General features: G+C 40.2%; 1 protein-coding gene across 1 annotated transcript; it reads right to left on the reverse strand.

Moving 5' to 3' along the window:
• Nucleotides 1-423: 423 nt before the first annotated feature.
• LOC137973993 (NFX1-type zinc finger-containing protein 1-like) lies at nucleotides 424-23150 on the reverse strand. The gene is made up of 16 exons (XM_068820908.1): nucleotides 23009-23150; nucleotides 20802-21557; nucleotides 20220-20689; nucleotides 17301-17456; nucleotides 16731-16837; nucleotides 15747-15808; nucleotides 15297-15454; nucleotides 14016-14249; nucleotides 13238-13517; nucleotides 12277-12611; nucleotides 11937-12141; nucleotides 10864-11264; nucleotides 9331-10060; nucleotides 8076-9074; nucleotides 2436-2594; nucleotides 424-1943 (listed from the first exon to the last, which is right to left on the reverse strand). Exons 2-15 carry the CDS (start codon nucleotides 21544-21546, stop codon nucleotides 2452-2454), a joined length of 5025 nt encoding a protein of 1674 aa, XP_068677009.1. The 5' UTR covers nucleotides 21547-21557; nucleotides 23009-23150; the 3' UTR covers nucleotides 424-1943; nucleotides 2436-2451.
• Between the last annotated feature and the right edge of the window lie 751 nt (nucleotides 23151-23901).

A 23901-nucleotide genomic window follows, 5' to 3' on the forward strand; every position in this document is an offset into this window, starting at 1 on the left:
AGAAACAATATTTAGTTGTGTACAGTGGCCAAAGTAGCCAATGAGCTTTCGAGTTGGTCGCTGTCATGTAGATATAAGTTGACGTTGGCCGAATGTTAAGCCAAGACAAAGGAGTTGAATATGTTTCCAGTCAATTTATGCAGTATACACTGTAACGGTGTAAAATGTAAAATCATCCACGTAATGGGGTAGTGTTTGAGTTACTAGCTCTGAAGCTCTTAGGGGTACAGAAAAAAAGAATTAAAGTAAAAACAGACATTCAACAGTCTTGTTTTGGAAGTTCTTTTAAGGAGCATTACACCACTTTTCGATCAAAAAAAAAAAAAAAAAGATGAGAAACGGACAATTCTCGTTGCACCCAGTAAAGCGAAGGAGCTCCAGTTAAAAAACTTATTCAGGCAATTTGACAGTAAACGTCAACTGTTTAAGGTAATTCCCTTGAAATTGTTCTATTATCAAACTTTTTTGGAAACTTGGCATAATTAACATTCATTATATGTACATTAAAAAAATGCAATAACGCCTCAAAAGGCTCTTAAAATGGGGTATTTTTACTGTTTTAGTGTTAAAAATTCGAGTCACCTTCATACAGAATTAAGTCTTGGTTACTTCAAAGACACAAAATTTTGTTTTGAAAATAAAGCTTCTTTTATTTACATAAGCAGTAATGGTTCATTTATGCCGACTTTGATTCCATGCTTGTGGGAATAGTGCACTTTTTGGGACAGTTCCGTAGTTAGCTTGAAGTCCTCGCCTTGGGTAAAATACACCCAGTACGGAACTGTTTTCCAAAAAAAAAATTCATGTTCTACTATCAAACTTTGTTTCTTCTTCAAATATGTTCTTTATTAGACTGTTCTTAGCAAACACCTGAAAAAAAATCGGGGGTCATCGTGCTCGTTTGAGAGAAAAGGAGCATTTATTACGCTATCGGGTTTAGTTTGAGCGAAATCTCTTACGTTTTGTATGCGCACGTGCTCTTGTGCGCGCGCTAATGACGCGATCGTGCGCAGTAGGGATGCGCAATGCAATACTAAGGAATTCAATCTCGACCCCAGAGCTCTTCTCTTGACTGAGCGAGAGAAGAGCTCTGGGGAACCCTGAAACAAAGTGTCTTCTCATTGGTTTTCGTGAAGAACAATCAAAAGCTTTTCTAATTGGTGCATTCATGTTAGAACGAGGAGTGAGCAGGCGCTGTAAGGTTCCAATAGCCAGTTTTTGGCTATAACAACCCTACGGCGCATGTTCTCCTCACAGAGTTCCCCAGAGCCTTGGGTCAATCCAAGGCTCTGGTGACGAGAATGTAAGGAATTACCTTAATCGGAATCCAGTATTATGTTGAAAATAACCTTAGTCGAAAGCGCTTCTTAGCTTCCAAGATTAAGCCCTTCTTTGCCAACTAATCTCCTTACCAATATGCTTCAAAAGAAAACCTTAAATTCAACCTTAATCTCTATCTATTTTATTCGCTATGTTCAAAGGATAAAATCACAAATGAAACGAATAACTGACACGTTTTTCCGATGAACTATTTTAGAACATTATCTAGTCAAGACCCGGCTTCGATTTTAACACGGCAAAATTGCAAAAGGCAACGAAAAAATGAATTGATAAGACTCTTGTTCGTTTAATCAAAGTTAAGCGAAAGGAAAAGTTCCTCACCAGACCTTCGGGTATTTTTTGCTTAGTGATTAATTGTGAGATCAGTCATCATCCCTAAGCTGATTGCTAGTACCTTAGTTACAGAAAGTCACAGAAAGTCTCCTGGGTGATAACAAACTGTTGTGTTTGTTGGCCAAGAAGAAGTCACCGAATAGGACGTTATCCAAGTGGCTGGCTTATTGCTCATGACTGATGATTATGGCCACCAATTCGCAAGCCACATTCCGGACATTTGCTTTCTTCTATCGCTCTATCCCTATCTGTAAAGCTGTAGATATGACCTTTATGGATAGGAAACAAAAACGAACAGTTGAACTTGCGATGAAACTAAAAGTAAGGGAAAAGATCGGGGCAGAGAGAAAAGGGGCATAACTGGAAAGCGAGTGAAAGCTACTAAGACCTTATCCGTCGATTGAAATATAGCACCACCTACGTTTAATGTAACTATGAGTACAAATTAAAAAAAGATTGATACCTCTTGCAAACCGAGATTGTGGTCCAAACTGTAAGTTACGGATCGACCTTTTTGCCTCTGATTTATGACCTGAGCCCTTCTGACCTCGCTTAGGCATAAAACGAAGATCCCAAACTTAGAGTAAAGCCCACAGGTTAATACGATATCTTTTTTTTGATTTCTGACTCTCCTGTGTGTCCGACGAGTTCGGCAAACGGGCTTTAGCTTGAAATTACTGACCGGTACTTCAAAAGCAAAAGAGGATTTATATCAAATCTTTTAAAGGCTTTTAGGAAAACTTGATCTTTACGTCACTTACCGTTTGGACGCTTGAATCAGTGTCCCTGTGTAAACCCCATGGACTTCGCGATCAAATCGTTCTCGTCCCTTTTTACAGTCAGCTTGTTAAGTTCGGGAAGGCGTTGTTCCCGTCTAATTCTTTCAATATGAGCCCTGTATTGTTCTTGGTGTTTTCTGTCTAAAAATATTGCAAAGTATCAGCAATTAAAATGTATTGCAGTTATCGGTAGTGACAAAACAACACTTTGTAAATTTAAAAACATGTTTCGACAGAAATTTCTGTCATCTTCAGTTTAAATTACAAAGTACAGAGTTGAATATATAGTGTGAACCAAAATGCTAATTAACTACAAGAACAAAAGGAAACATGACAATTTAAAAAATTACAAAGAAATCTTTAAATTAACATGATAAAGTTGATGATTAAGTGTAGGTTTCTCCCATTAAATATGAATGGCTTCTTTTATCTTAAGTTGAAAGGTGGTAGAAGCGTGATCTAGGATGCTGAAACAGTCATTAGAGCACAAAGTGCGGCAATGCTCAGAATTCTGTAAATGTTTAAAAACGTGCGAGGTCCTATCACTGAAAGTGTGCTCACGTACGCGCGTGGAAAAATGCCGGGTAGTTTCGCCGACACAAATTTCCCTTTCGTAAACGGTCGTTGCCATTTGAAACGGTCGTTGCCATTTCTCAGAGCGGTCGTTGCCATTTGAAACGGTCGATGCCATTTATAACGGTCGATGCCATTTATAACGGTCGACTACACACTTCACTTCAAAGAAAATTAAAAGAAACAAACTATGAAAAAATATTAACACAAATTAAGACCAAAAAGGAAAAAAAACATTTATAAAGAAAAACTGGAGGAAAAAAGGAGTCCGAAAATTTCAAAACTCGAACTCGTTCTTAGCCCTCACCCTAAACCCTAAACCCCTAACCCTAACTCATATGACCAGCGAGACACAACTCCAAGTAACCGCAAACTTTTGAGTTCTTAGACCTAATGAGTGTAATTCAGAGCTAAACAATGGCATCGACCGTTTCAAATGGCAACGGCCGTTCTGAGAAATAGCAACGACCGTTTACGAAAGGGAAATAGGCTTCGCCGGCATAGCAGGCACTACAGCCCGCACACAGAAACTTGTATACCACATCCGCACGGAGCCCACCAGGGACAGGATCCTTCACACTAAACATTTTGCCGATTTTAAAGGATGAGAAACTAACTTAATATCAATATTATGACAATAACGTTTGGCAAAATGGCAAACCTTCCTCTGCGTGATAAGAGAAAAAGGACCAATGTAAGGTAATTAAAGTAAAGGTACGTGTAGTGTCAGAGATGGAAGGCAGGGGGATTACAGCCATGGCGAGTAAGTGCGAGATAGCGATTAATAATGTTTTCAACTAGATGGACTGTAAAAAGATTATTCTGAAGGATTTTGGTAAGTCTCGTGATGTCCTCGTGAAAACCCAACCAAGTGTTGTTGATCTTGTAGGCTCTGTCAACAAGCGTGCGAATGAGACCCAGTTTCTACGAACGCGGTGTAAAACTAAAGTAATTAGTCAAAAGGCCCGTGAAAGTTTTCTTACGGTAAACACTAGTGACAGTAAAATGAGTGTCATCGTTGATCAAAACATCTAAGAAAGGTATCTTATGATCTATTTCATTTTCCATAGTAAATCTGATGTTAGGGTGCCTAGAGTTAATGTAGTTGAAAAATAACAGCGCTTGATGCTCCGAATGAAATAAACAAAATGTATCATCAACATAAAGTCGGTAAAACAATATCTCGGAGTCCTGGAAATTTTCCAACCATAATTTTTCATGATGACCCATAAATAAATTAGAAAGAACAGGAGCGAGGGAGGGGGGGGGGGGCGGGGGGCCCATAGCTGCACCATCTATCTGGTCGTAGAAAGAACCCTTAAATAAAAAATGGGTCTGAGCGGTGGCTACGGAAAAAAGGCTCTTAAGTTCGGCGTTGCTTAACTTAATATCAGGATTACCATCACAAATGTACTTGACCGCCAGGTCAATACATTCTTCAAGAGGTATGTTGGTAAAAATACTCACTGTGTCAAAAGAAACCATAAATTTGCCATGCATAGTTCAGTTGGAATATGCGGTGTTAGCAAATTACACAGATATTTTGCCAGGTTGTAGATGAATGTTCCAATAGATGACACAATGGGCGGAATGGCTGGATGGAGTTGTGTCCACGTTCCTTGTGCATCTTTGGTAAGCCATAAATTCTTGCTGGCTGTGAACCTCTGGGATAAATGCTGTTGTACACATCACTGTCACGGTGACCGTCTTTCTTTAATTTGCGGAGAAGTCGTTGTAACCTGCCTTCTCTCAAGAGGTGGGATCTTCCTTGATGGGTCGAAATTTGGAAGTGTCACTGATGATGTTCAGGATGCCTTGGTCGTAATCAGCACAATCTAAAACAACAATCCCATTACCTTTATCCGGCTTTAGGATGACAATATCTAGATTACTCCTCAGTTCCTTCAAAACTCGGTGCTTCTTGAGATCGGCGGTAGTTGGTCTGTATGAGGAAACACAAGAATGTGACCTTTTGGCAATATCATCCACGCTGTAGAACATAAGTATGAACAAATCGACATTGCCGATCTACAAAAAGTAGATCAAATCCCGCAAAGCTGAGTTGGATTTATATTTCGTTCGCAACTGTCAATCATTCAACGTTTGCCCCAAGTTTCTTTGCTTCAATTTACCCAACACAACTCAACATGACATGAAAGCCATTCGTAAGCAACTCCTACGAAGCGCCCTCGCCAAACGTACGAAAGAACATCGGAAACTAATCCATGGCAAGGACCGTTTAACAGCGTGCGTCGAAGAGATTCTAACCGGTGTTGACTTCTACATCCATAATCACACACTGCGTCACAATGTGGCTAATGTAGCTTCTCAGATCATCAAGACACACCAAAAGAAATTAAAAAACCTCACTTGAAACACTGCTCTTCCCTTTACATCTGATGAGGCCATCACTAACATTTCTTCTCACAACCTCACGTTGGAACAACTGGACATTTTCAAATTTGGACTAACGCACTCCATCCGTCCGATGTCTTCACCTGCTTTGAACTCATCAATCACACTATGGCTAAGAATCTAAAGGACACCAAACAAGCAGGAAAACTTGTTTCAGACCTTTCTCATCTTGTACATTCTTATGTTTCCTCATACAGACCAACTACCGCCGATCTCAAGAAGCACCGAGTTTTGAAGGAACTCAGGAGTGATAAAAATATTGTCATCCTAAAGCCGGATAAAGGTATTGGGGTAGTTGTTTTAGATTGTGCTGATTACGACCAAGGCATCCTGAACATCATCAGTGACACTTCCAAATTTCGACCCATCAAGGAAGATCCCACCTCTTGAGAGAAGACAGGTTACAACGACTTCTCCGCAAATTAAAGAAAGACGGTCACCTTGATAGTGATGTGTATAACAGCATTTATCCCAGAGGTTCACAGCCAGCAAGAATTTATGGCTTACCAAAGATGCACAAGGAACGTGGACGCAACTCCATCCAGCCATTTCGCCCCATGGTGTCATCTTTTGGAACATGCACCTACAACCTGGCCAAATATCTGTGTAATTTGCTAGCACCGCATATTCCAACTGAACATTGCGCCTCTGACACTTTTACCTTTGTCCAGGATATTGAAGGTTTAACTATGCTTGGTAATTTTACGGTTTCTTTTGACATAGTGAGTCTTTTTACCAACATACCTCTTGAAGAATGTATTGACCTGGCGGTCAAGTACATTTGTGATGGCAATCCTGATATTAAGTTAAGCAACACCGAACTTAAGAGCCTTTTTTCCGTAGCCACCGCTCAGACCCATTTTTTATTTAAGGGTTCTTTCTACGACCAGATAGAGGGTGCAGCTATGGGCTCCCCTCTCGCTCCTGTTCTTCCTAACTTATTTATGGGTCATCGTGAAAAATTATGGTTGGAAAATTTCCAGGACTCCGAGATATTGTTTCACCGACGTTATGTTGATGATACATTTTGTTTATTTCATTCGGAGCATCAAGCGCTGTTATTTTTCAACTACATTAACTCTAGGCACCCTAACATCAGATTTACTATGGAAAATGAAATAGATCATAATATACCTTTCTTAGATGTTTTGATCAACGATGACACTCATTTTACTGTCACTAGTGTTTACCGTAAGAAAACTTTCACGGGCCTTTTGACTAATTACTTTAGTTTTACACCGCGTTCGTAGAAACTGGGTCTCATTCGCACGCTTGTTGACAGAGCCTACAAGATCAACAACACTTGGTTGGGTTTTCACGAGGACATCACGAAACTTACCAAAATCCTTCAGAAGAATCTTTTTCCAGTCCATCTGGTTGAAAACATTATTAATCGCTATCAGAAACCCATAAGGGTTGAAACGTGTAACGGCCCCTTGTGTGCTGGGAAACAAGCTTCTGAATATTCAGTTTGCTAAGTACCATATTTGGAACAGCAAGAGAGAAACATTCAACCAATCAGTTCGCAAGAACACCGTGACGCAATACCACCAATGTTCTCTCGCGAAATTAACTGGAGCAAGGGGTTTCCAAATATGGTACTTAGCACTGAATATTCGGAAGCTGTGAACGCGCGTTACACGTTTCAACCCTTATGGGTTTCTGTCGCTATCTCGCACTTACTCGCCATGGCTGTAATCCCCCGGCTTCCGTCTCTGACACTACACCTACCTTTTACTTTAATTACCTTACATTGGTCCTTTTTTTTTCTTATCACGCAGAAAAAGGTTCGCCATTTTGCTAAACGTTGTTGTAATAATATTGATATTAAGTCAGATTTCTCATCCTTTAAAATCGGCAACATGTTCAGTGTGAAGGATCCTGTCCCTGGTGGGCTCCCTGCGGGTGTGGTATACAAATATTTGTGTGCGGGCTGTAGTGTCTGCTATGTCGGCGAGACTACCCGGCATTTTTCCACGCGCGTACGTGAGCACACTTTCAGTGATAGGACCTCGCACGTTTTGAACATTTTCAGAATTCTGAGCATTGCCGCACTTTGTGCTCTAATGACTGTTTCATCATCCTAGATCACGCTTCTACCACCTTCCAACTTAAGAGAAAAGAATCCATTCATATTCAATGGGAGAAACCTACACTTAATCATGAACTTTATCATGTTAATTTAAAGCTTTCTTTGTATTTTTTTAAATTGTCATGTTTCCTTTTGTTCTTATAGTTAATTAGCATTTTGGTTCACCTTATATATTCAACTCTGTACTTTGTAATTTAAACTGAAGATGACAGAAATTTCTGTCGAAACATGTTTTTAATTTTAAAAAGTGTTGTGTTGTTTTTAAAAATAATGATATGCCTGCTACTATCCAGACCTTATCGCCAGTGAGTAATTATTTCGAGATAGCTTGCTTGAAGTCGCAGGTTTAATTGTTAAGCTGGGAAAAGGCTCCTCGGCGGGGGATGAGGTTTAAACATTGAAATGTAACCTGCGAAATGCCGTCAATTAGCAAGGTAACTGAAAAGTAACGAATTAATCGAGCTGGTGGGAATAGTTTCATTGGATAATTAGACACAACAGCTCATAACCCTAATTTTTACTCACTTTATTTGCTTTCTTACCGATAACCTTCCCCGAATCCAATTCTTCTTTAACAAAGAAAACCTCCGCAGTGTCAGTTACTCCAAGCTGAATATCCTGGATGTCAAGCTGCATCTTCAGCATTCTGAAGTCGATTAGAAGCTGTGTTCTGTACATTTCCTGAGTGAGTTCTTCCCGTTCCTGGTCGCTGAATCGAACACGAAACTCCATCACCCGTTTTTGCAGTTGTTCCACTTTACTCTCAAGGTCGTTCTTCGTTTCCTGGGGCAATTCTTCAAAATGGCCTATATTAACTTTGAGTGTCTGAAGGAAAGACAAAAAGCTGATTTGGTTGTCAATCACGTTGATTTGATCATCAGTGAGATTCTTACGATTCAGCATGTATTTGGGAAATTGATTAATCTCCTGCGCCCTCAATTTGAGCCTGGCTACTTCTAGGTCACGCTCTCCCGATCCTTTATCTAGCTCAATCTTTTGATTTATTCGTTCGAAGTCTGCCAGGATCTTCTTAATGATGTTCCCGTACCTTAAACTGGTGCGGATGGGAACCCTGCATTTTGGGCAGAGCTTGAGTTGAACATCAATTGGCTTCTCATCAGGCGTTGTTTCCGCTTGGTCCATCCACTGATCCATCATTTGAACTTCAAACACGTGACCGCAGTCTGCCAGCTCCACGAATCTTGCGTCTGGGTCATCTTCGGTTCCGAAATATATCTCCTTCACCTCGTCTTTGTGACACTCCCGGCACTTCTTTGGGCATATTTCCCCACAGAGACCGATACACGGGTGCTGGCACGGAAGTAACTTTGTGCACGGCTCGTTGCATCGTGGACGATCGCAAAGCTCTCCGCACAATTTGGTGCATTTATGATGTAGGCACTCCCAGGTGCATTTCTCAATACAGAGATCACAAGGGTCACCACATTTCTTTCCACACTTGTGCTTACAGAACAGTGGGCGGTCGCACTTAGCTTTGCATGGCACATGGACTCGACCACGGAAACAACGACTGCAGTCACCTAGTGTAATTGAACAAAAAAAAGTAAATGCGTATTTGCGAATACTGTCTTCCTTCAATATTGAACATTCATATAAGATAAAAACATTGCTAAGACTAATACATGTGCAATCTTGTCAATTTTAAAAGGTGACTGACCACAGTTTTCAGGATTTTTTTCCTTTATACATCACGGGGACTACCCATCGAAACCAACTAGTATCCCCCAATATTCTATAAACAATTAAAGGCTCCATATTTATTCCCCTCAGACTTACCAGCACAAGGATGTTCACAATTCAAGGTCACAGCGCAAGGTACCTTACATGGAGTGCGCAGTGGATCAACGTAACATTTTGTCGCATTTTCATGTCCACATGGCCAGGTTTTTACACAGGGCCTCTGGCATTCGTAATCTAAGTGCTCTGGATCTACTGGGTGGCACATCATGTCACACACGTGACCGCACTCGAGTCGCGTAGCACATGGTATGGTGCAGCCTCCATTTGGTGCCTTTTTAAAGTCCTCAGCACATGAGGCGTGGATCACGTTTTTTGGGTGGTTTTGGCACATCAGCATCATTGCTTTTGCCACATTCCCACGCTCGCGCATGTCCTTGATGATCTCCCTCCACAAGGTGCTCTTAGTTTCCAAAAGGCTGATGTTACCGATGCAGAAAAACCCTTTCTTGGCGCGGGACAACGCAACGCAAACCCGGTTTTCTATCTGCAGGAAACCGATTTTGCCCTCTTCGTTGCTTCGAACAAGTGACAAAAGAATGATGTCATTTTCCTCTCCTTGAAAATTGTCTACCGCGCAGACTCGAACTCCGCTGAAGAAATCTTTAGGTACAAGTTCCTTTTTGAGCTGTGTTAACTGGCCAACGTAAGCTGTTAAGATTGTGATTTGCTCTCTTTCATAACCCTGAAGGATGAAGTAGCGACAAAGAGCTGCCATGAATTTAGCTTCATGTTTATTTGACCTGCTCATTCCTTCCACGGTAAAATCCTGTAATGTAGAATAGTACAAATGTGTGTCACAACAACAAGAGGAGAAACGAAAGAGGGAAGAACAAGAAAAAGAGCTACCGGAGTTAAGCCCGAACACTTTTTTTTCCAGTTAACACCTACGAGATGTAACCATTTCCCTCTATTAGTCCTATTAACAAGGTTCCAGCAGTATCCAAAGAAGCTTAACTGATTAGAGTGTAATGAGAAGTGTTCGCTTCGTATCTCATATGAACCATGTGAGCGCTTAACTTAGCCTACTAATGGAAAAGGGACCGCACAAGGACAGAGAAAAACTCTGACCAGGGTGGAAATTGAACCCACAACTTTCGGGTTAGATAACCGCTGCTCTTGTACATGTTCATTGCCGTGACTTTAACATCGTCAGTTCCCACGGCTTGCTCCCGACTGACCTTGTACCTCAGTCGGTAGAGCAGCGGTTATCTAACCAGAAAATTGTGGGTTCAGTTCCCACCCTGGTCAGAGTTTTTCTCTGTCCTTGTGTGGGCCCATTTCCATTAGTAGGGCAAACGCTCACATGGTTCATATGGGGTACAAAACCAGCACTTCTCATTACACTCTAATCAGCTAAGTCTGTTGAAATATAAAGTGCTACACGGCCAACGTTTGTGAAAACGTAACCCTTCCTTGTATTCCAAGAAAGTCGAATATAAAGCAGCATTCCCGATTCCTGTTTAAGTTTTCCTTGAGTTTGAAGCAATCGATGTGCACGATGATCTCAATCCAGCGACAGGCCGGATAGTTTCTTTATGCACGCTATAAAATACATGTATTGCTACCCACCTCACTTTCCTCGTGGTCCACAAAGAATGCGTTACAAGCCACACCCTTAATATTGCCAAACTTCATCACCGATTCATGATTTTCCAACTTCGGATTGTCGTAAATGTGCTCCAGCATTTTGGAGATTTCAGGTCGCATGCGATGCTGCAAACGCAGTCTTGTAAATGGCATCCCATTTTTCACCATTCTCTCAAATAGCGACACGTCCAGTTTGTAATGTACTGCTAGTTCGTAGACTGTGGGATTGGGGCGGAGTTGCTGATGATCACCAATCAGAATGACGTGCTGACATCCGGGAGTTAATGATGTAACAATGTGTGACTCCAGTACCTCAGCGGCTTCTTCAACAATCGTTATTCGCGGTTTCAAACTTTGCAAAAGTTTGCGATACTTGGCAGCCCCTAAAATTTGATAAAAAATATTTCACGTAAATTACGGAGAAAAAGCGTATATGCATCCGCGATTAATTTGTGAAAAAATGAAGGGGTAGTTTCTAAAGAAACTGTGGTGCTGCGTCGGTGGGGAAGTAGTATACAAAAATTTGGTTTATCAACGGAGTTGATAATGTAAATTGACCACCGTACAGAGATTCTAAAAGCTGACGTTTCGAGCGTTAGCCCTTCGTCAGAGCGAATCGCTCTGACGAAGGGCTAACGCTCGAAACGTCAGCTTTTAGAATCTCTGTACGGTGGTCAATTTACATTATCAACTCCCTTGATAAACCAAATTTTTGTATAATTTGTGAAAAGTTTACTAATGAATTTCACAAAATTTTTCTTTTTCCTTAAGTTGTTCAAATGGCCATTTAGACAAGTTTAGTGATCGATCAAAGATGAAAATTGCTGTGTATTATACAACGTGACAATGTGCAGGTCCGATAACCGTGTACAACGTATAATATACTTAACAGAAGAATTCGGTTCTGTATCAAACAAATCAAGTTCACCCTTTGATTTTCACCCCGCGGACTATCATCTGAACTAATTTTATAACCAAGCATTGTTGCAAATTATACAATATACGTGAAAAACCTCTGGGCTTCCTGATCCATGTATCAACAGAGCTTAGCTAACCCGTTGTAGTCATGCCAATGACATCGGCGCGCTCGAGAATGTCCAAGTCCTGCATGGTTTTTGCTTCCTTAAGTCGCTGGACACCCCATTCAAATTCATAGTGGAGGTACGAGATCGTGAAGCGGTAACGCTTGCGCACGTCCATCGCCCATCGTCGGTACAAACTCCAACGGTCACTCAGTTTCAAATTCCAAACATTTGTCACCTGTAGTGAAAATGATAAAAACGAATAAAACAAGTGTTATTCCATTGCAGTTAGACTTTAATAAACATGCACCAGTAAGCTAGTAAATGCTACTCCTTGTTATCGTTTATATTCCATAATCATAATGCTGCTTACCATTTTTGCTTCTTCATCTGACATGAAATCTTTTTTGCTCAGTTCTTCATTCACGATCCTCTTTAATTTCCGCTTTAGTCGATGAGCCCTTTGTATTTGCCATTCGTCGTCGCCTTCCCCAATAAAAACAAAAGGATTCACAACTTTTAGTTGTTCCATGCTTTTTCCCACTGACTTCGAACTGAACACTCTAATGTCATCATCGTCCAGTGTTCTCTGATCCTGCATAACATTTGCTTCGTACAGCACATGCGGGTTATCATCATTATCTTCATTCTCTGCTTCTAGTGGCTCTGCTTCTTCTACTTCCGCTTCCGTTAACATTTCAGGCCCCTCTTGATAGAAGACGAAATAACAGAAGGAATTTCTCTTTTGCTTTTTTCTCAAAGAAGAGTAAGAATAATATCTCTACACATTCCCAAAAAGAAAAAAAAAATGGAGAAAGACATTAAAAGAACACATGTTATTAAATAAATTTTATAATTCCTGAGGCTTTGTGTAAAATATATGTCTCTGTATTTGCTGTGGGAAATTCCGAGTCCCCTGTATAGTTTCGACGACTCAGATAATCAGTGAAAAAACTGCTAGGAGCAGTATGTTTAATTAAGGTAGACCTTATACCGAACTCTCCCCTATCGCCGATAATAAAAGGTTATTTCTCTTCAAAGCAGTGGCCAAGTAAACTTATTTTGTGTTAGTCCTCCCAAGAATTTGGGGTAGAGGACTTACAGGACTCTTTTCAATGCCGTTGACGAGAATTTAAAGGCCACAGAAGGGAGGAGCAAACAAGCAAGAAAATAGATGAAGTGATCACTAATAGCGGTCCTGCCATTCCCCGGAAATTGGATTCTGGTGAAGAAATAGGTCCTTGCTCACCGACTACTTCAGTTCTGATAACGACAAAGAGTAGACTAAACAGAAATTAAATTTATCTTAAGTTCTCTACAATTGAATTCATTACCTCCTTGGCTGGCCTGAATGGCTGAGTTCACAGACAGCTGCAGCCACTGCAACATAGCACTCAATTTATGCCCTGCAGTTTCAACAAAAGGCTGCCTCAAAGACTCGTAATGAGCCTCTGTCATGCTCATGGCGCGATATCGCAACTCGTCTTCATGGAGGACGTTCTCAAGACATTCCTGTAAACCTTGGGTTGCAGTTTCTAAGCGTTTAACAGCGCGGTCCATTAGCACATGAGCCTCGTAAAAAGCTCTTCTGATGTAAAAGGGCACTGATTTCTCCTGTCAAGCAAAGAGAAGCCGAAATTCAAACGTTTGCTGAAATACACAGGACTCTACATGCTATTGACTATTTTGATAACCAAAATGAAATTTTCTTGCTACCCTTGTCTCTCTCTAGAAAATACAGGAACTCTCGGTGAGAAATCGAAACAGCTTTTTCTAAGAACTGCTAATAGACAAACGAAACAAACAGGCTTCCTTGTCAGCTTGATAGAGGTAGGTAGATAAAGAGGGATAATTGGAACATAGAGGGATGGCAAAAAAATTCTTTAGGAAATGTAACAAAATTTACTATAGACCAGTATCTCATCCAGGGAAAACTTACGTCATGCCAGGAAACCTGAGTTAAGAGCTGGAATAGAGCTCTAGAGTCACCAGAGCTTGATATGGAGCCACTCTGCTCCAACCTTTACTGAAACGGAATTTGCACTACATGGTTTACCTAACGTGTTTTGTTCCCCCGACCCCTTTCCAGTAAATTTACCAATGTACCCTCACCTTGTGCATTTCGTGCTTCAATTGTGAAAGACTGCATGCCTGCATAGTCTCGCTCTGACTCCTCCCCCCAACTCGAACAATCCCATCTGGGTGAAACTGATGGATTCCTTCCAGAAACTGATCGAGTGCGTGGTTTGTGTAGCAGACAACTAGGATTGGGCGATGCCTTGTGCCGTACAGTCGGACCCTCTCAGTGTCCCACTTCCCCTTGTTATGCAACAATACATTGGCAATCTGCCAAGAAAAAAAGTTTGTCTTTTGTTCCTAGCTCGTGCAGCCCTATTTGACCTTTTCACAAAATCATTCAAATCAAACAGGAATCTGTATTAGTGGTAGAGAACAAAGAAACAATATTTTATTCGAACCTCCACTAACGGCCATCTCACTACAACGACCACTTTTGTTGGTCCCGGCAGACGTTCCATACATTTAATTTTATTTCAACCTCTTAACAACGGCCACCTCTCCACCACTAAGGCACGTCCAAACATAACCTCTCGACAACGGCCAGTTAATCAACGATTGACGAACGATGCAAAAGCCCATCTTTTATTGTAAAAGGTGACGTAAATTGATCCATACCGCTCGTTGTTGGTCTTTTTTTTTGTTTGATTGTTATATTTTAAGGATATATTTTGATTGTGTTACGTGTTAACATGGTACAGTAATCATTTTTTTAAGATAAAAAGTTGTACCCACGAAAACATGCAAGTTTCATATTACACCGCTACCTCCCCACAACGGCCACCTCTCTACAACGAGTACTCCTCTGTCCTCAAGGTGACAATTGTGGAGAGGTTCCACTAATGTATTTAAGAAATAGAAAACATGTACCGTGTTTCCATTGTGGTATAGAAACACAAGTGGAAGTTTGGGAAAAAGAGAAATGCTGTGGAAACACGAGCCACAGGCCAGTGTCTCCACAGTTTTTTCGAGTTCTCCCAAACTTTCACGAGTGTTTCTACAACTCGAAAGAAATACGGAGAACATGTTTTCTATTTCTTTCAAAAAACACCGCGACGAAAAAAAGGAAAACAATTTGTTAACTTTGAATATCAAAATGTAAATTCTCTTTGCTCGCACCATCATTACTTCAACAGCTCGTACCAGTTCTGTGCTTGTGCCGAGTTATAGAAACACGAGTTTAAACAAATCAGCCCGTATTTTCTTAGGGCTGTTTTCTAAATCAGATTTAACGTCAACAATTGGCCTTGACAATATATTGTAGAACTTTTAAATTGACTTTAAAATCAATCTAAACTGAAGTCGCTTTTATTCTACCTTCAATCCTATGTACGTCTTTCCAGTCCCTGGTGGTCCTTGAATGACCGTAAATTCTTTGGTCAGAGCCATTTGTAGAGCCTTGAACTGAGAGTCATCGAGACCCAGATCTTCCGCAGACGGCCAGGAGGCTAGGTTCAGGACTGGAACATTAGTTGCTTCATGGAATATAAAATGAAAGTTGTAAGCTATAAGACTGGAGAGTTTTCAAACAAAACTCATCGGTTATAGATGTTTATTTTAGTCAAAACTAAAATCTCGATCCTGCGCTATACTGACAACAGCATATAGTATTAGTAGTCAAGTGCTTGGTTATCCGGTGACCTTACGTAATATAAAATCATGGCATGATAATTTCTAGCTGTTTGGATGGGCGAAAACAAGATTTTTGTCTGTCGCTTATTGTTTATTACTGGGATAATTATGCAAATCAAACTAATTTGCACTTACCCTGTCGAGACCTAACTCTCATGTTTAGGTCTGAAAGTCGTGACCTCAAAGACTGGCGAGAACTGTTGAAGAAAGGCAACACTTCAGTATCAAATTAGATTATTTCACGAAATGAATGCCAGTTAAGGTTTATCTTTCAAACTCGCTTGACAATCGTCGCGAGTGGAACGATTTACCTGCAAATGTACCAGAGGCTGGCAACCTGAATCTGTTTAATTATAAGAAAGCTCTGAAATCGCTTTTACGTATTTTATAATCTAAATTTGAAATCTTTAGCATGTATTTGTGATGGAATCTTCAGTATTAGCTTTTAATACCTCTTATTTTATTTTTACATAGGATCCACCTCCTTAAACTCCTTTTCAGGGTGCTTTTTGTTTTTATTTTAGTTTTAATCCCTGAATAACGTCCTGCGTGTACGTAGGTATACGTCAGTGCGTTCCTTTGGGGTGATCTGGATCAGGATCAGTGAAACATGATCGCTCGGATTATGGTGCATCAAAGGAACCGTTTCCTTTGAAGAGCTGTGATTCGAGGAATCATGGATAACTGATTCTGATCCAGATCACCCCACCCTGTATGTATGTACCGGTATGTTAGGCGCAGCAAACTTCTCTTATTCTTCTTCAGGCTATTTTCGCAAGAAAAATGACTAGAATCACAAGACAACAAAAGAGGTAGTCAGTAACTATTATCAGCCTTTAAATCTCATTTTCTAATTTTGAAGCCAAGGATCGCACGATTGGCAACAATCATTAGTTCGGTTAAACCACACTGCAATTAAGTCTTATCACTTATGTACTTACTTGTCCTCATGGATGGCTACCGTGACTTAAAAAAACGCGGGCACATCATCCAACTTCATATCACTTGCAATTTAAATTGGATAATGATTGCCTGTAGAGGTAACAATAGCCAACAATCGGAGAGCGTGCGACGTTTTCTTCGATTTTCGGCTACGATATCTTCAAATAGTATTCCTACCTTCTCTCCCTCATGATTGGCGTAAGATCAAAGGTCAATGGTCCTTGAAACCTGTCATTCAAGTAGGCTGGTGGTTCAACTTCTTTCTGGCAATTTACGATGTAATTCTGTTTTCAAAAACAGGACATTAGAGGGTACGTTAACAATGTCATCCCAAAAAGATCGGGAAAAGAAGAATACCTTTCCAATAATTTGAAGGGATTCACAGCGTACGATGGTACATGTAAGCTTAGACGTGAACTACACTAATATGGAGGTTTTTGTTGTCCATCAATGCTCTGTCGAAAGGCTGGCATGACAACAAATTACATACCATTGGGCTGAAGAGAGCAACAGTTTCGTTTCCTATAGCTAGCTACGTATACCGGAGAACCGCAGGAAAAGTTAACTAAAGCTTTTTAAACCTTAGCAAGCCCTCCAAACTACCCAACTAGTCAATTAAATGCAAAAATTCCTGTTGTTTTTGGCCGTCTGGTTCACTTGATTACATGATGTAAATAACAACCAAATAACTACATTTTAAGCGAAGAAATATGTACTTATAAACGGGAGAAAGGTTGGGTCGGTCACCTGGAAAGGTAGGTCCGCAGGAGTAATTTCTTTGAGTCCATCAAGGACATGACGATAAGCTTCAAAGAAAGCAGTGCTCTCTACCATCTGATATACGTCACCATCTTCAAGTTCCGCATGATAATATAAGCGGATGAACTGTATGTCCACTATACCCTAGACAGGAGAAATGGACAGTTTTTTACACCTAGGTTACAGGACGTAAAAGATAGGAAAGGGTAAAGAATATTGTGCTTACGGGAGTGTGCCGTTCTGCAGCACTGACATGACTATATTAAAAACTCATGATATACGTGGCTGAGGATTACTTCTTTAAGACGTGTAAACCTGATCTCAAGTAATAGTCACAAGTTGTACACTTAAGACAGAGAAACCAACTACTGTCTTGTTAAGGGACATTACCATGGGTTAAAGTTAGAATTTCCTCGTCGATAAACTCGATTTTGAATCTGCTCCAGAAATTGAACATGTTCATCGCACAGGTCGTGCTAGGAGGCATGATGGAACTCCAAAACCGAGAACAGTCGTTTGCAAGTTTGCTAGTTACAAAGCTAAGGAGGGAATTCTCAGGAAGGCAAGGAGAATCAAACCCGAAGGTCTAAACATCTTTGAAGACCTAGCCGAGGAGACAATGGAGAAAAGAAGGGCACAAGTGCCTCAGCTCAAACAAGCTGATGCACAACGTAAACTTGCTTATTTCTCGCTGGATAAGCTCATTATCAGAGACAGACCGCATGGTTCAATTCATGTCTTAAACGTATTTTGTTCAATTTTGTTCTTTTTCATTCTAAGAAACTAAAGCATATAGGTCATTAAATTTAATAATTGATGGTGTAAATATGCACGAAGTCTTCACAGTCAAATACTTAGGTTTTACTTTTGACTCAAATTTGACTTGGAAGAATCCTGTTACTGAACTTTGTTTAAAACTATCGGAAACTGTAGGCATATTTTCCAAATTAAGGTAAAGTAGTAAAGTAAAGTAGACCTTATTTAACGTCGATAACTCGTAACAGTAATTCAACTGACAAACCTGAGGTCGACGGTGCGCTCATTTTACTCCCCCCTCTCCATCAGTGCTCCGTTTTACGGGTATTTAAAGCTACTTAGCTACACGGAAAGGAAAGGAGTCGAAACAAGGATGCGAGATCCGGGAATCGAACTCAGGACCTCTTGCACCAAGGCCGCGCACTAACCGACTGTGCCATCCTTGTTAATGTTAATGTTGATATGTTTATTATGCTTTACTATTCCCTAATTTACCCCTTCCTTACTTATGGTATTCAAGTTTGGGGTCTCACATACCCAACCTATTTAAAACCAATTATTACTTTGCAAAGACGAGTCGTCAGAATAATGACTTTTTCCGACCCTAGATCACATTCTGAGCCACTATTGAAGCCTCACATACTCCTGAAATTCTCTGATATAATACATCTTGAAATGCTCTCTTTTGGTTATCAGTGTTACCATAAACTAAGCACTTCTAGTTTTCTTAATTTTTTTAACCCGGTATCTTCTATTCATTCATATAATGCACGTCAATCACAGATTGATAATCTCTTTGTTCCATCTGTTCATACCACTCAATACGGCATTCGTTCCCTCAGTTAAACTGGTCCAAAACTTTGGAATTCTTTATCCATTGATGTTAAGAAAATCAAGCCGTTTTCCAGTTTTCGTCAATATTTCAAAAATGCTGTGATTGATGGTTATAACACTATCGTTGATTCCTAGTGTTTTACGATTATGTAATCTTTAACGGTTATTTTATTAATAAAGTAATACTTTTTACCTAACACAACTATTTTGCATCTCCTTCGATTCATTTATTTCTTGTTTTGGGTCACCTACTCGGCTATTTCCATGAACTATTTAGGTGTCCCAAACTCTGCACAATGAACCTACAATTGTAAAATTTCTTTTTCTTCGCAATCTCTTGATTTTATATTTTAAGCACTAATTTGTATTAATTATTATTTCTGTGTGAGTATAAATAAATATTAACTTGACTTGACTTGACGTGGTTGCGCATATGCAAGCTTTCGATCCAGAGTTTGAAAACGTCCCACGACGATTTCAATCTCATGTTCGAAATTCAAAATGGTGCCAACAAGTGCACTACGGAGTGAATGATTACCTTGGCCAGTTGTGCTGTGCCATTCTATTTTTTTCTAGCGCGAACTCACTTCACCTCCTAATAATAATATACATGAAAAAAAACTACTCGGCTCTGATGGCACATCACATCGTAATTCTGGATTATGATTGGCTGAAAGACAATAGGAAATGAAAATTTTGTGCGGAAACTTTGAAAAAAGTTTTCTCGAATGAGAAAAATTGGCTTCAAGAAAGATCTTCCGGCACTTCCTCCAGGCGATTTTTTTTCAGGTTTATATTATTAATAAGTGATTATACGGTTTTTCTCATTAAATTTGGAATTAACTTGCATTTGCGAGTTCTTCAAAAAGCGGCTGATATTGCACTCGCCGTAGCGGCTCGAGCAATTACAGCTTTTTGAAAAACTCACTCGTGCAAATTATTTCCAAATTGAACTCGAAACCGTATGATTACCTGTACTAATGATGAGGAATGATTCTCATGCACTTGATCGGTGCAATTAGTGACTAGGCTTCTTTGTTATATTATCTGCCATTTATTTCTTTTTTCCACTGGTTTTATCCATCAAGCCTCACCTTTCAACAACAAATCTCTATTCAGCGCATTCCCGAAACGTTAAAAACCGTAGCATGTTGATACAATGATCCCGCTTCAAACACCATATATAAATAGAGCAAAATCGATTCTTAGAATTTTATTCACAGGTTTTGTGAAAACAATTTATCTTGGGATACAGTACTCGACGAGGTCATAGTCACCCCCGACATGTGTTCTCTGTATTATGTTAATTCGACTTACTTGTCTTATGTTCCAAAGCTCCCGGTTGGCCACAGTAGCAAACACACAGCTATCAAAATTGTCCTTGGATAAACACATCAACGAACCAAATATGAGACGTTTGCTGTTCTCCCAGCGTACATGTCTTAGTTTGGAGTTGTCAAACTTGATCCGGTGACGGAGACCGTTGGAAGTACATACAGGATACAACAAACGAACGTTATTGTACAGACGAATGTCCTGATGGGCACCAATATTACATGAGCCTATACGCTCCAACAACTGCGCGATTCCTTCACGAAGGGGCCGCACGAAGTCTTCACGGAGGAGTCGAAATTGTACGTCCAAATAATGTTCCGCGTCATGGTAGCTCCCATCAATTTTGTTCCTTCTGAGGAAGGGCCGTTCTCCTGACGTGATCTCTTTCTGAGTTGGGACAACAGGTAGCATGCGGAAATCTTCGGGTGGATCTGCATCATCGTTCCCTCCATCTAAAAATGCAAAAATGTTTTATCAGCGCGCAAGTGAAAGTTCATTTATTCTATCGACAGACAAAAAAATACAAACAAAGGGAAAAGTTCAAAAACATTGCAATTTCACCACCTCTGCGAGGCTTCCTTCTTTTTTGCCGTTCTTCTTCTTCCTTTCTCTTTAACTCCTCAGCCTTTTCGATTCTCAATTTCATTATTTCATCCACCTCCGCCACGAGGGCACCATCTGCTAACTCTCCTGTGTCCGACAGCATTCTTGTTGCACAGTACAGGTCGGATACCGGCAGATCAGCATAACAGCTTGGGAATCTTCGGAGCAGTTCATTCATTATTTTCACTACATTTCTCAAAAACACTGAAAGATCAGCTGGAGACAAGCCGCTACCAGGTAGCTTGTTCAGATATGGTCTCAGATGAGAATTAAGAAAAGACGACCCCGGTAGAAGGTTTAGTAGCTTTAACAGGTTTTCGCTACAGTCACAGTAGCAGGCTTTCGTAAGAATGTTCAGGATCAAGATAATCCAGTGATCTTTCATTACTGACTGCCGTTTTAATAAATACTCCGTGGCTGGAAAACATCGACTCGTTGTTAAATGGAGGGTGATCTCGTCAGGGGTTTTGATCTCCAGGGCTTGCAGTTCCGTGAATCCTAAATTAACCTCAAGCTGGTGTCTCCCCGTTCCGACGCGACCAAGATCCAATGTTCTACCTCCTCTTCTACCTCCTCTTCCACCGGCTCTTCCACTGCTTCTTCCACCTCCCCCTCCAGGGCTTTCTCCATATTCCCTTACACCTCCCCTTCCAATGCCTCTTCCATTTCCTTTTTCTCTGCCTCTCTGCCCTCGCCAGACGAACATTGGCAATACCTCTGAAACAAGATAGACTCAGAATGCATTATATTGTTTGTGAAATCCAGTTCTCCTTTTGAATAGAATCTTACATTTGAAATCGAAAAACAAAGTTTGAAAATGAACTACAAGTCATTTTCATATGCTGATGACCAAGAAACGGTATTATTTACTAGTAGCCCACGAATATTTGTTTACATCAAGCAAAACCTTTCCAATCAGAGTCCAGATTTCTATGCTGCTGAGAAACAGGAGAAACCTCTAGACCCTCCATTTGAAGGGAATTTGACGCTTTTGATCTCTGGGTTCTCAGCTTCGGTTATGATTTTAAGCAAACCAGTTTGAAATGCTACAGCTTTATAGTGCATTTCTAATGAAGATAACAATCTAAAGCTGAGGAATCAGTATTGCGAAGAATTATAAACTAGGATAATCAGTGCAAATTTGCAAAAGTAAGGAAAGCCTGACTAGTTAAACAGTGAGGCAGTGATTAATTCAAAGGCATCACCTACTTTGCGTTGCATGAGTGAGTATTCGGTTCATCGAACTCCAGTCTGCATTAGGCGAATGTACACAAGAGTCAATACAACGCAAATGTCTACAACCTCACTTAAATAGAAAAGAAGCGAACATCAATCTAGTCACCACAATTTAGAGGCAACGCCAGCAGGCCCAAACTAGCACACAAGAAAGATGTGTGTAGTAAAGCCTTGTCTCTGGCCCAGACAAATCTCACGGATTGTTTCAACGCCGGAAGAATCTGGTCGCCAGGACACTCGAGCTTCGAGTCTGCCCAGTAGTCTTGTAATTTGTTTTCTTTTGGATCTGATGACTTGTATCCTTAAAGTAAACCAATTCGATTCGATAGGGCATGTGGCAAGGAGCGACCTTTCCAAGTGAAAATAAATCGCGACTAGAAATTAAAGATGGCAGTTTGCCTAATATTCCGTTAATTCGGACATGTAAAGTGAGTACACGTAGCTGCAATGTGGAATACAATAACCGACAATGTGCTAGTTTCTGCCGACAACCATCGCCACAGTACGAAAGACGTTTTTGTTAACAATGACTTCATCTTGCTTAGATCTACGCAATATTCACGCTACTCTCAAAACAAACCGATGTAACTTGATCGCTGTATCATAAGCTTATTAAATGTTCATGTTCATGAAAATCATAACTATTTTCCACTAACTACATGCATTTATGGTCGTTCGACAGTTCAATGTACTGCCACAGGAACTTCATTGTTCTGAAATGGCGAACAGTTTTGTGAAACATTGTTTGCTTTTAATTAAACTTCCTTTTCTCCATGGCTTAGTAGCCTAAACTTCCGGCACTGTACAGAGCTGAAACGGCAATTTTGAAAAATAGTGCAAGTTCCCTTTAAGACTAGGATACAGTTGCAGTGACATAGATAGTTTTAAAATGATTACTGAGTTAATCGATCGTAGCTACATAAAAGTGTTACCTAAATGTCCAAGAAAACCAGATATCGGCCGGTGGCCTTTAAGCCGCGGTGTTACTTGCAAGAACTTGTCGATAGTTCAGTTTTCAATCATCGTAGACCAGTTGCGTTAATACGCAAAAGCTCGATTTCACACGTACAAAAGATCGCCACAACGTTTGAACTTACGACGGTAACTTTGCTAAGGCAATTATAAAATTCCTGAAATGTTTAACTGATTTGTCTGCGAGCCAATCAAATCACAAGCACGATTTCTTAGAAACAGAACGCCTAATTCCCGGAAATCAGAGGCTTTAAAATAGATAAAGATTTAAGTTAAGTTATATAACTTTAATACAAAATACCGTCGTAATAGTAAAAACAGCTCTTTCATTTTTCGCCAGTTTGAATTTGAACACAATGATAACAACGCAGACATGTTGGGAATTAGAGAAAGAAAAGTCGCGACCCTTAATGTTTAATGTTATTGAATTAAACGGCCAGAGAGAAACTCAGGTTTTTAATAACCCGTTCAAAACAATAGAAAGACAACAGGTTAATTATTTTTGCATCCATGATAATTTTTAAACCAGTAAGATCAAGAATACCCACTATCGGAAGCTCAGCCAAATTTCTCAGAAAGACTAGAATCATTTCCGGGAAGTCAAGTTCTTGTGACATAACAACAAAGCCAAATCTCGTAACTAGGCTCTTCTCGACTTTGCTTTCATCTTGAAAATCAGTGCAAATTAGAGTGGTTATCAATAATGTAGGCCATATGAAGACGTAACTTACATGTTCTAAAGTATGTTATGGTTTCACCCTCGCATCTCGACACCATTTTACGTCTAACTGCTTTTAAACTGGATCAAACTCTATCAGTAGAGACAAAGCTTACTCACAGCAGATTAAATAGC

This window comes from Montipora foliosa, chromosome 10 (assembly GCF_036669935.1).
Source record: "Montipora foliosa isolate CH-2021 chromosome 10, ASM3666993v2, whole genome shotgun sequence".
NCBI lineage: Eukaryota > Metazoa > Cnidaria > Anthozoa > Scleractinia > Acroporidae > Montipora > Montipora foliosa.